Consider the following 13271-nt stretch of genomic DNA (forward strand, 5'->3'; position numbering starts at 1 on the left):
CCACCAGTATTTGATGTCCTTTTGGGACAAAATCAGCAATAAAGGTTTCAGCGATCTGCGTCTTTGTATGGTAGCTGCAGAAATGTCAGCAAAAATTTGAATATCCTGACCCATGAAGGATATGCGGGGTTGCTGACGGGATGCCCTCATGACCTCCTCCTTCACTGAGAAGTAATGGGTTTTTTTTACTATGATATCCCTGGGAGATCCGTCCTTTCTCAGGGGGCCCAGGGACCTATGGGCCCTATCCAGCTCCAGCTTGTGGGATGCAATAGAGGGGATCATGCTTTTGATGAGGTCCTGGATAGCTTTGGGGATATCTGTAACGGATTCAGGGAGACCCCTCACCCTAAAGTTGTCCCTTCTGGAACGATTCTCGAGGTCGTCAATTCTAGTAAGGGCCACGTCTAGTTGCTCCTGAAGTGATTGTATTTGGTCAGTGTTCTGGTTAGTTCTGGATATAGTGATGTCCAATTTATTTTCTATGATCTCCATCCTGGAGCCCAGATTCTGGAAGTCAGCATGTATTTCCTTAGTAATATTAATTGCTGTTTGGGCTAGCCCTCGTTCAAGTAGTTCAGAGAACTTCAAAAAGAGCTCCCCCGCATTCTGAGGTATTTCTGATTCTGAGTGACCAGCAGCCATGGAGACTGGTGAGGCCTGTGTTGCACCTTGTGCCTGGCCAGTGTAGTGGACCAGTGTGGAGTCTGACTGGGGACCTGAGGTGGCTGCTGAAGGTGCCAGGGAGCCTGGAGAGCCTTGGGCCAGCAAAGGAGGGAAGTTTAAAGTAGCAGGGGCGATCACTTGCCTCAAGTCAGCATTTCCACCTGTGTGAGGTATTTGTAGCTGAGGCGCGGCCGCCATCTTGGAATCGGCCTGAGTTTCTAGCGTCGTGTAACTCGCCCCCAGGCCCCTCCGGACCGCTCCGCTGTACATGGGGGGCTCGACCGAGCGTTCCCCAATCGAATCCGACCCTCCGGGATCTTGGCACCGCCGTGAAACCGGTGCTAGGGCTGACGTGGAGCTGAGGCAGAGCGGAGCTCCTAGCTTACGCGGCCATCTTGGACGCCTCCGCGCATGCGCCTCACGGTTTTGCTTTTTATGCTGTATCTGTGTCTTATCCTTAAATAAAACAGCCCTAGGAGGCTATTCCTGTTTAAACACAGGTCCCTGCAGAAGTTACCTCGCGTTTTTTTTCCTCTCACAGGCAGCGCTGGGCAGTCTCCTCCTGAGGGAGTCCCCTGGTTACCCCTGGTCAGCGCAGCAAGTGGGTGAGAGGCCCAGAATAGGGCTCTAGGAGCTTTTGTCTATTTGTATGGACAGGTGTGCATATTAAAATACACACTATGTAAATATTGGAGTCAGTATCTGGGTCCTTCCCCACATGCTGGTGGTGGCAGCAGGTGTTGGCACCTGGGATTCCCACAGAGTTTTTATTGTTGGTCCTGGACACAGTTTGTGCCAGGGTGGGGGTGGACTGCGGGCGGGCGGTAAAAGAGTGCCCCCTTCCCCAATTATCCCCTGGGGAATACTCTGTTATGAAGCCATGGACCAGGTACCTAGTTAAAAAAAAAAAAAAAAAAGGCATTTATGGGTGCGCTTTTTACTGCTGCAAGGGACTCTCCTAAGCTGCATAGTGCAGCTGGGTTTCCGCCGAGGGCTCGGTCTTTTTTGGATCACACAAATCAGACCGCTGTGTAGGTTTTTTCCTTCTGTGCCCTTCTTTGATAATTTCTGAGATGCGGAATGAGAAAAGCCGCCGAGGGCTTTTGTAGTCCCTCACCGCCGGGCGGGAACCCCCGCTTGTATGGATCTGACTGATGGAAGATCCGAAGTACTGACCCGTTCCATGTTTACCATGCTGGGGTTTGGCTTGCGGCCTATTGTGGCCACTACACTGGGGTCTCAGTCGGCGCTGGCGCCATTTTTTGGGAGGTTTTTCAATTACATTGAAAACTCCCATTGGCACCCATTTTGTCGTAGCCGCGCTATGGCGCAGCTTACATTGTGCCGGCCATTTTCCTGTTCACGTTCTGAACGCTCGGCAGCCATCTTGGAGTAGTCCTGACCCCTAGTGCTGTGTACAACTCACAGAGTGAGCATTTTGCACCGGACAGTGGAGGAGCACCAACTCTCTCCTGAGGTTATTAGCCTAGCGGACCAGCTGGTCCAGGGCCTCGTATAGGTCTGTGATGCTTCATTGAATGCTGCGCCCTTGTTATCCAGGGTGTCTGTTTCAGAATGGTTTTATGCACACGGTGGTGTAGTGCTTAACTCCATTACTTGGCAGCAAGAGAGTCTTTGGTTAGAATCCGGACACTGACGCAAATCTGCCTGGAGCTTGCATTGTCGCTCCCTGTGTCTGCGTGGGTTTCCTCCGGGTACTCCGGTTTCCTCCAAAGACATGTGTGCATACACCTACATAATATACATACACACTATGTGTGTGTATTATTTAGGGGCAACCCTCCCGGGCCATCAAAGGCCCAGCTGGGGGACTAATCCGTCCCCGGGTGCGTAAGCTGATCACGCCGGCACCCAAATCCTGCCAATGTATGTAGCCTTCCCTCCCTGTCTCTAGGTGGGAGGGGCGGCTTGCAAGTTCACAAGTCGGTGAAACCTCCCTGCTCTCCGACCAGTGGGTCTGCGCGGTGGTCTCTTCGGAGTACTAGATAGGGTTTCCTCCTATCCACAGAACAAAGTTCTTTCCTCGTGTCTTCTCCCGGCCCGTCGGTCTGCCTTGGGCAGTGTGGGATTTGCTAAGCTGCGGGGTAATTTTACCTTTCCTGCAGGACGAGAGTTTTGGGGTTTTCTATGGGCCTCAGCCCCTAAATACCTTTGTGAACGTCGGGTAGTTCCGCATGTAATCCATTTGTTCGGTGGTAGCTGCGCTTCATCCGGGGGATGTCCTGACGTCCTCGGACATCAGGGACGCATACATGCATGTCCCGTTTTGCACATGTCGCAGCGTTTTTTTCTGTGCTTCGTGATGAGAGAAGGGTCTCTGTCAGCCTGTGGCCCTCCCTTTTGATCTGGCGTCAGCACCATGGGTTTTCAGCTAGGAGCTTGCACTTATCCTAACTTTTTCGGGACAGCGAGGCTTTGCCTCATTGGCTACTTGGACGACTTTCTTCTGAGAGCAGCTTCTGTCTCCGACCTAGTGGATGGGTTATTCCCATTCAGACCCTTCCAAAGATTCGGGTGGATGTTAAACGTTTAGGCCAGAAAGTGTAGCTCAGTGGCAGCAAGCCTGCACTCCATGTGTGCAACCCAGGGTTCAAATCCTGGGCATGCTAGGTTCCGACTCAGCGTTGGAGTATCTAGTGTTGATCCAGACTCCTCGGTGGCAATGGTCCTTCTTCCCCTGGAGAAATTGCAGACTCTTCAGTCTGCGGTGAAGTTATTGGCATCACGCAATCGATCTTCTCTCCAGGCGCCTGCTGGTTCGGGGCCTGTGGGTAGCCTCCTTCAAGGCGGTACTGTATGTCCAGTTCCACACCCTGGTTTTCTAGGGGAAAAAACTGTCCAGGTGGTAAAAATCTCTTGTCTCTGAGATCATTAGATTCCTGTGCACCACCTAGTCAGAGTCTCTCTGAGTTGGTGACAGAGATCCCCGACTCTTCGGTCTGGGAAGTTGTTTCTTTCCTTCCAGTGGTCGGTGTTTACGACGGATGCCAGCTCACGGGTTGTGAACCTGGGGGGTTCACAAAACGGGGGGGTCCAGTCGGCCCTGAGTCGCTGGACTTGCGTGGACCTACGGCCACACCTCCCTGAATGTGTCTGGTCTCAGTTGCTACCCAGGGTCGGGCCTGGCTAGTGCCTGGTGGGAGACCGCCTGGGAATACCAGGTGCTGTCTACTGTTCATTGTCCTACTATTTTAGGCGATCAGGCTATGCTTCTCCTTGTGGTCGACCGATCTGGTTTCAGCCGGACAACGCCACGGCCGTGGCTTCGGTCTACCATCAGGTATGCCGACTGGAGTCGCCAGATGCTGGACCAGGGCGACTGGTCTTTGTGCTTGGGGTGTTTCGGCTCCCTTGCAGGAGGTGAGCCTCACAGGGCATGGATCTCCTGGCCACTCGTCTCTGCCGCAAGGGTGTCAAAGTAAGTGGCCAGGTCTAGTGATCTGGTACAGACGCGTCAGTCGCGCTGGTGGCCCTGTGTTGTCTGTATCAGTGATTTTTTGCCATTCCTCCATGGTAGTTGTTTCCTCGGCCGCTCCACAGAGTGGAGGCTGAGGAGATCCCAATGATTCTAATAGCTCAAGATTGACCTTGGCGTCTTTGGTACGCTGATATCGGGCGCCTGGTAGCGGAGGCACCCTGGCGGTTGCCAGGGCAGGAGGTTCCTCTGTCTCAAGGTCCCATACTTCCGCCTGTTGTACAGTCACTGACTTGCTCAACATGGTTATTGGAAGCCAGACTTTAGGTGATCGGGGTCTGTCTGACTCGGTCATCTCAACAGGGCACCGTAGTCTTCTTCCGGAGGATCTACCGTCGCACCTCTCTTGGTGCGAAGGGATGGAGTGACGTCCACGGACGTACTCTCGGTGTCCAGGGTCCTGCTGTTTTTAAAGCTTGGAGTGGATCTAAAAATTGATTAAAGCACCGTTTGGGGGCAGATTTCAGCCTTGGCTGTGTTCTTTAAGTGGCCTTTTTGCGGCCCGTTCCCTGGTGGGTCCCCTTTTTTTGTGTGCAGGGGGTTTGTCATATACTTTCCCCTCTTGGCCCATCTCTTCCCCCATGAGTTTTGACTCTGGTGCTCTCGGTTCTTCAGGAACCTTCCTTTTGGAAACATCAGAGAGATTTTATCTTGACACTATCTCAGAAGGTGGCCCCTTTAGTGGCCTTTACCTCTGTTAGAGGGGTTTCTGAGTTGACGGTCTTGTCTTGCAAACCGCCATGCTTGATCCTCCATAAGGATTAGGTGATGGTGCGCCCGTGACCTTCCCTTCTTCCGAAGGAGGTTTCGGCCTTTCATACTTTAGGCGTGGTACGCACTTTGCGGGTATACCAGCCTACTACGGCTCCGTTTCGGAGCTTCTGACTCTCTTTTGTGTCGGTGTCTGGTCCACAAAAGGGCCTGGCGGTCTCGTCGACCACCATTTCTTGGTGGATCAGGCAGGCCGTCATACAGGCCTATGCTCCTAAGGGGCGGGCGCCCCTTTCCGGTCACGGCACTTTCGACCAGGGCAATTGGTGCTTCCTGGGTCTTTTTTCCGACATCATGCGTCGGTCTCACAGGTGTGCGAGGCGGCGATTTGCTCGTCCGTTCACGCTTTTTCCAGAATTTACATGGTTGCTGTGAGTGCATCTTATGATGTTTTTTTCAGCCGCTAGTTTTTGCCGGCGGCTGTTTAAAGTTGCACCTCCTCTGTTGAGGAGCTCTGCTTGTTTTGGGGTGAAGTTAAAATTGGTTTTACTGATATATTTCCCACCCCTCGTTTTTTGACACTGCTTGGGGACGTCCCACTTGTCAAGATTTAAGGAGCTGTGTCCGTCCATGGACTATAAGAGAAAATAGGATTTTTTGTACTCACCGTAAAATCCTTTTCTCTGAAGTCCATGGACGGACACAGCTCCCACCCCTCCTTTTTAGGTTTGTACTGCTTGTTACGAACTGAGGCTGCAAGCTGCAGTGAGGAGGGTTATGTCTGGAGGGACCGCCCCCTTGGGTGGGGCTGTTCAACTCTGTTAATGTAACATGTATTTAACTATTTAACATGTTTCTGCCTAGTCCTCTCCTGTAAACAGGGAACATAACCCACTTGTCAAGATTTAAGGAGCTGTGTCCGTCCATGGACTTCAGAGAAAAGGATTTTACGGTGAGTACAAAAAATCCTATTTTTTCTGCCATTGTCCAGTGTTACTCCTTTATATGTGATTTGGCTTCTTTATTTCAGTTCTCAAATCATATCGAGCAATCCACCGCCTTCCCCATCCCCGGCATCCTCCTCTAAGGGCAAGGATGGGCTGGAAGCTGAAAATCTCGAAGTAAGTTTCTGGATTTAAAATAAAAAGTAGTAAAGGTAGATATGCAGATGCAATACATATATGGATTTGTGATTCTATTCATTCAGTCTTGAGGTTTACACAGCTCTGCCGCACAGTACATCCGGATGGATGACACCACTTACTCCATTACAGTTCTGGAATGCAGTACTGTCAGCTCTCCACCCTTATGCCGCGTACACACGATCATTTTTCGGGTTGTAAAAAACTATGGGCCAGATCCATGTACAGCGGGCGCAACTTAAATATTCGGATTTAAGTTACACCGCCGCAAAATCTCTACCTAAGTGCCCGATCCACAAAGCACTTACTTAGAAATTTCCAGCGGTGTAACTTAAATCCGTCCGGCGCAAGGCGTGCCCAATCTAATGGGGCGAGTCCCATTTAAATTAGGCGCGCTCCCGCGCCGGACGTACTGCGCATGCTCCCGACGCGATTTTCCCGACGTGCTTTGCGCGAAATTACGTTGCGCCGAGTTTTGAGAATTGCGACGGGCGTAAAAGAAAAAAAAAGAGTTGCGGCGGGAAATTTTTATTTTTTTTTTAAAAATTGACAGCGACGCGGGAAAGAAGGGTCTACTTTTACATGGTGTACTAAGTTTACACTTTGTAAAAGTAGCCCTAATTTTGCGACGGCAAACTAACAACTTACGGAAAAAAAACGAAGGGAAAAAGCTTCATGGATCTCCGTAACTGCTAATTTGCATACCCGACGCGGAATTTCGACGAGAAATGCCCCCAGCGGCGGCCGCGGTACTGCATCCTAAGATCCGACAGTGTAAAAGTATTACACCTGCCGGATCTTAGGAATATCTATGCGTAACTGATTCTATGAATCAGCCGCATAGATAGAAACAGGGATACGACGGTGTATCAGTAGATACGCCTGCGTATCCCTTTTGTGGATCTGGCCCTATGTTTTTAAAAAAATTTCATTTAAAACGATTGTGTGTGGGCTTCAGAGCATTTTTCGGGTTCTGAAAAACGACCAACATTTTTTTTCGAACATGCTCTATTTTTTCACAATGTTTTAAACGTTGTCGTTTTTCGGGTTGTAAAAAATGGTCGTGTGTGGGCTTTAACGACGTGAAAAACCTGCGCATTGCCGGAAGCAAGTTATGAGACGGGAGCGCTCGTTCTGGTAAAACTAGCGTTCGTAATGTAGTAAGCACATTCATCACGCTGTAACAGACAGAAAAGCGTGAATCGTCTTTTACTAACACGGAATCGGCTAAAGCAGCCCCAAGGGTGGCGCCATCCGAATGGAACTTCCCCTTTATAGTGCCGTCGTACGTGTTGTACGTCACCGCGCTTTGCTAGTGCATTTTTTTTCAAACGATCGTGTGTCGGCAAGGCCGATTTAATGATGAAGTTGAAAAAAACGTTGTTTTTTCTAGAGCCTGAAAAACAACGTTTTTTACAACCCCCGAAAAATGATCGTGTGTACGCGGCATTAGTCACCTGATTTGATATTGAAAGAACAGCAGATAGATGAGGTCATCCTTCTGCTCACCTTGCTCTCTCTTCCTATTGGCTTTTTTTTTATGTCGGTATATTTGTATGCAGCACATTGATTGTTTATATATTGCAGATCTGTACAGCATATGTGTTTCTTTTTTTTTTGAGGGGGACTAAGGTTATTCTGACATTCGCCCTAAAGGCATGATGCCAATTTTCCAAACCTGTTGCGAAAAAAATAATAAATATATATATAAAAACGCATACATAGTGTACTATGGCTGTAGGTTTTAATAAGCACAACTTGTAAATTAGGGTGAACCTCCGCTTTAATTGCTGAAAAATATATGTATAGTTTATTGCTGTGCTCTGCTAAAGTGTTTGGGTTTGACTTGAAGAAAAGGTGGCGCCCCCTAGGATGGAGAGGTTAGTGTTGGATCCACGGTGTCTATAGATGCAGGGATCTTACATTTTGCATGGACTTCCACTTTAAATCTAGGATTCCTTTAGGCCTAAAGTCTTATACAGGAATAGTTTGCACTTTGGAATGGCAAGTAATGTTTCTTTAATTTTGTTTTTGTTTACTGAATGTGGAGCTGAATGCCAGCCTGACCTGTAGGTGTCAGCGTTCTCAATTATTCACAGCGGATAACCTTTATTTGCCCTTTACAGAGCAGCTTTTTCTTGTTTTTGTGCCGTTCCTGATAATGCGGGTGCCACGTCTGTATTAATGTTTATTCCTCGTCTTTTCAGCAAGATCTGTGCACCTTCCTCATCTCCCGGGCCTGCAAGAACTCCACGCTGGCCAACTACTTGTACTGGTGTGTATACAGCTACTGACTGCTTACAGTATACGGATAGAGGCGGCTTACACTGCCGTGTATACAATCATTGACTGCTTGTATTTTTATAAAAATGTTTCAATATACTGGTGTGTACAAATGTATTGATGGCTCATGTGTAGACCTTTAGAGCCGGTTCACACTGGGGCAACTTGGGATCCGACTTGAAGTCGCCTTGATGTCTTGATATAAGAGTAGCGTCATGTCACAACCGAGTATAAAAGGAGAGGAGAGGAGTCCTTTAACATTATGCAGGTAAAGGACCAGGCCCCTTTTTGCGATACAGCACTGTGTCAATTTAACTCAATTGCGCGGTCATGCGACGTGGCTCCCAAACAAAATTGGCGTCCTTTTTTTCCCCCACAAATAGAGCTTTCTTTTGGTGGTATTTGATCACCTCTGCGGTTTTTATTTTTTGTGCTATAAACAAAAATAGAGTGACGATTTAAAAATAAAATGCAATATTTTTTAGGGCTGTGCAAATTAACTTTTAATTAATCGATCAATCTTAAATTTTTTTGATCGATCAAAATCTTTTTGATCGATTAAAATTCTTTTGATTGCTACTCACCTTTCCGCCGGCTTCTGGGCCTTCAGGGAGTTCAGTCGGAGATCCAGTAACGTCACGGACACCGGCTGGCTTGCCGTGTCCATCTGAAGGGCTCCTTTGCTGTGCCTTCATATCTGCATGCCGGCGGGACCTTACTATCTGCCACACGCAAGGGCTGTTACACTTCCCTCTATGGCCCCGTACACACAAGAGGATCTGTCCGCTGGAATTTATCCGCGGACCGGTTTCAGCGGATAGATCCCCTGGTGTGTACGATCCAGCGGATATTTATCCGCGGATATTTTTCGGGCCGATGGATTTCCAGCGCATCAAAATTTCTTAACATGCTAAGAAATCTATCCGCTGGAATCCAGTCTAACGGATTGATCCGCTGGTCTGTACAGACTCACCGGATCAATCCGTCCGAATCCATCCCTCGCATGCGTCGTAATGATTCGACGCATGCGTGGAATTCCTTATATCACAGCGTCGCGCACGTTGCCGCGTCATCATTACAGCGACAGCGCGACACATCACCGCGGAGGGAATTCCGTGGGGATTTTGATCTCATGGTTAGTACAACCATGAGATCAAAATCCGCCAGAGGATTTATCCGCGGAAACGGACCTCCGGACCGTTTCCGCGGATCGATCCTCTCGTGTGTACTAGGCCTATCACTTCCCTCTATCAACCTGGGATTCTACAACCATCCACTGGGAGTTGTGATAGTTCCCTTCACGGGACATCTACATGCCGACGGACTGATGTTAATCTCTCCTCATCTGGATTCAGCAGTGGTATCGTTGTACACATTTTTATACCAGTATCATGCTTAGCTACATGTTTTTATGACTGCTTTTGGTACCATTTGGCATTACTCGCACCATTTTTACAGTTTATGTAGCTACATCGATTTTATCTCCAGTGCAATATTTATTTTGTTACCTACTTGAAGACTATAAAAGTTTTAATGCTATTCCCATCGAGCGCTGCCTTTGTGTGTTTTTGGTATCCTGTTATCCATTTTTCCAGTGGTTGGTAGCTGCACTGGGAATCAGCCTGCAAGGAGATCAGCTAAAACTAGTTGGATCTGTATGTGCGTTATAATTAATCGAAATTAGTTGATTAATCGATTAAAAAAAAAACGATTAATCGAACAGAAAAATTTTGATCAGTAACAGCCCTAATATTTTTTACTTTTTGCTATAATAAATATCCCCCAAAAAATATATAAAAAAACATTTTTTTTCCTCAGTTTAGGCCGATACGTATTCTTCTACCTATTTTTGGTAAAAAAAACGAAATTGCAATAATCGTTTATTAATTGGTTTGCACAAAATTTATAGCGTTTAAATAGGGGATAGTTTTATGGAATTTTTATTTTAATATTTTTATTTTTTACTAGTAATGGTGGCAATCAGGGATTTTTTTTTTCCATTACTGCGACATTATGGCAGACACGTCGGACATTTTTTGGACCATTGACATTTTCGCGCTATAAAAATGCGCTGATTACTGTAAAAATGCCACTGGCAGTGAAGGAGTTAACCAGGAGGGGGCGCTGTAGGGGTTAAGTGTGCCCTAAGGGAGTGTTCTTGCTGTATAAGATTTCTCACTGGCCACCCTATTTTGGGTGTCCCCATTTTTGGGGCATCAATAGAATTGAGTGGGATCAATGATGGTATATATGTTTTTTTTTTTTTTTTCATCTTTTAGATAATATTTGAGTGTGAAGTGGAGGAATATTTTGGGGAGCGGACTGCCCTGTAGCCGCTTTAATTGCTGCATTATTCACTAAATAAGAAAAACAAATTTGTAGAAATGTTGTGAACCTCTTTTGCATACTTACTAATGATGTTATTTGTGTCTCAGGTATGTAATAGTGGAATGTGAGGACCAGGACACCCAGCTGAGGGACCCGCGCACTCATGAGATGTATCTGAATGTCATGAGGAGGTTCAGCCAGGCGCTGCTGAAGGTAATGGGATCTGATGGATCCTGTCAGTGAATCCCGGCCGAGCTGTCATCTCTGGAAGTAATCAGTGTCAGTCAGTGCCGCATAACATTCACCTGTTTAACAGAGCGTTACATTCTTAAAGCAGAACTAAAGGCAAAACTTTTTTTTTTTTTTTTTTCGTTTATTTTTATTTTTTTAACTATCTGTGTCCCATTGGGGTGATTTCCCTTCACTTCCTGTCCCATACCCAAAACAGGAAGTGACATGAATTCCCTGCTAAGTGAGGGATTCCCTGCTTGTCACCAGAACTGGTGTCCCCATTGGAAGGTTTTCTCTTCCGTTCATAGACGGACACAGCCTTCATTGACATTAGGGTTATGCTTCTTCCTACCAGGAGAGTTTAGGCAGAATTTAACAGCACTTAAAGTGTTAAAACCTTTCCTTCGTGCCGCTCCTCCCAGGGGGCGTGGCTTCCCCAGGCATAACCCACACCCTGCTCTAGGAGCCTCAGTCTTTTTCTGCCTAACGACAGGAGAGGAGTCAGGCGCTTCTAGAGTCCCTGTACTCTGGATTTTTTTTCTTGCGATTTTTCTCGCTTTTATTATTTTGTTACTTTCCCACCCCTCTATTTTTTTGAAACTGCTTGGGGACGTCCCTAATGTCAATGAAGGCTGTGTCCGTCTATAAACGGAAGAGAAAATAGGATTTTTGTACTCACCGTAAAATCCATTTCTCTGAGTTCATAGACGGACACAGCACCCACCCCTCCTTGGTTTGTACTGCTTGTTACGGACTGAGGCTCCTAGAGCAGGGTGTGGGTTATGCCTGGGGGAGCCACGCCCCCTGGGAGGAGCGGCACGAAGGAAAGGTTTTAACACTTTAAGTGCTGTTAAATTCTGCCTAAATCTCCTGGTAGGAAGAAGCATAACCCTAATGTCAATGAAGGCTGTGTCCGTCTATGAACTCAGAGAAATGGATTTTACGGTGAGTACAAAAATCCTATTTTTCCTCTATTCCTGATCTGGGGACAACCGAAAAATGTGGGATTTTCTTTTACTTTTCGCTACTGTCGGCAAAATATCTATAAATGTGACAAATAGGGGGAATCACACAGACAGCAATAGAAACCTGACAGGGGCTCTACTCTCTCTTCACTCTATCCAAAAAATAATAATAATGTTTGCCTTTGGTTATACTTTAAGGCAGGGATCCTCAAACTACGGCCCTCCAGCTGTTGCACAACTACACATCCCATAACTCTGACATTCACAGACATGACTAGGCATGATGGGAATTGTAGTTCCTGAACAACTGGAGGGCCATAGTTTGAAGACCCCTGCTTTAAGGCCTCTTGCACACTGGATGTTAACCACTTCCTTACTGGGCACATATACCCCCCTCCTGCCCAGGTGAAATTTCAGCTTTCGGCACTGCGTCGATTTAACCAACAATTGCGCGGTCGTGCGACGTGGCTCCCAAACAAAATTGACGTCCTTTTTTCCCCACAAGTAGAGCTTTCTTTTGGTGGTATTTGATCACCTCTGTGTTTTTTTTTTTTTGCGCTATAAACAAAAAAGAGCGACAATTTTGAAAAAAATACAATATTTTTTACTTGTTGCTATAATAAATATCCCAATTTAAAAAAAAAAAAAAAAACTCATTTTTTTCCTCAGTCTAGGCCGATACGTATTCTTCTACATATTTTTGGTAAAAAAAAAAAAAAAAATCGCAATAAGCGACTGGTTTGCGCAAAAGTTATAGCGCCTACAAAATAGGGGATAGAATTATTATTTTTTTTTTTTTTATAGAAATGGCGGTGATCTGCGATTTTTATTGGGACTGCGACGTTATGGCGGACACATCGGACACTTTTGACACATTTTTGGCGCCATTCACATTTATACTGCGATCAGAGCTCTGGAGCGCACGCTGGGAACGCGCAAAGGGGCGGACGTCAATTAACGTCCAGTTGGATTTTCAGGTCCGCGCTGTAGCCGTCATTCGGCTATAGCGCGGGTCTGGAGTGGTTAAAATAACGTAGCTTTGCAGTGAGTTTTTCAACTTTTTCCAATGTTTTTGCAATAGCGTTTTTTGCGTTTATGAGAGTTTTTAGCGCTTTTCTACGTTGGTGTTTTTTACCCTTTTTCATTTAAGATTTTTTTTTTTAATGCCACTGCCAAAAACTGCTGATAAACAGCCTATGTGTGCATGGACACATTAGGATAACATGATGGAGAGTTTATTGACTGTAGAAAAAACGTCTACAGCCAAAAACAGCAGCTGTAAAAACTTCAAAAAACTGCCAGTGTGCATGAGGTCTAAAGCTAAAGTTTTTCTGCTTATGTTTTGCCCCGCCTGGTTAATGCCCAACCCCCCCCTTTCAACATGCTCAAGCTCCATTCACGTTTGTGCGACTGAAAAGCTGTCCAATTTCCATTGCGACTTTGTACGTG

The 13271-nt window shown here is 46.7% G+C and overlaps 1 protein-coding gene across 2 annotated transcripts in view; it reads left to right on the forward strand.

The window, feature by feature from the left end:
• PIK3C3 (phosphatidylinositol 3-kinase catalytic subunit type 3) overlaps window positions 1-13271 on the forward strand; it is a 259170-nt gene that overhangs the window by 95266 nt on the left and 150633 nt on the right. For both annotated transcript variants that reach the window (XM_040336115.1, XM_040336125.1), the window contains 3 exons: window positions 5904-5994; window positions 8223-8290; window positions 10734-10839. In XM_040336115.1, coding sequence (XP_040192049.1) covers window positions 5904-5994; window positions 8223-8290; window positions 10734-10839 — 265 coding nt within the window. The remainder of the gene's footprint in view (window positions 1-5903; window positions 5995-8222; window positions 8291-10733; window positions 10840-13271) is intronic.

This window comes from Rana temporaria, chromosome 1 (genome assembly GCF_905171775.1).
Source record: "Rana temporaria chromosome 1, aRanTem1.1, whole genome shotgun sequence".
Taxonomy (NCBI): Eukaryota; Metazoa; Chordata; class Amphibia; order Anura; family Ranidae; genus Rana; species Rana temporaria.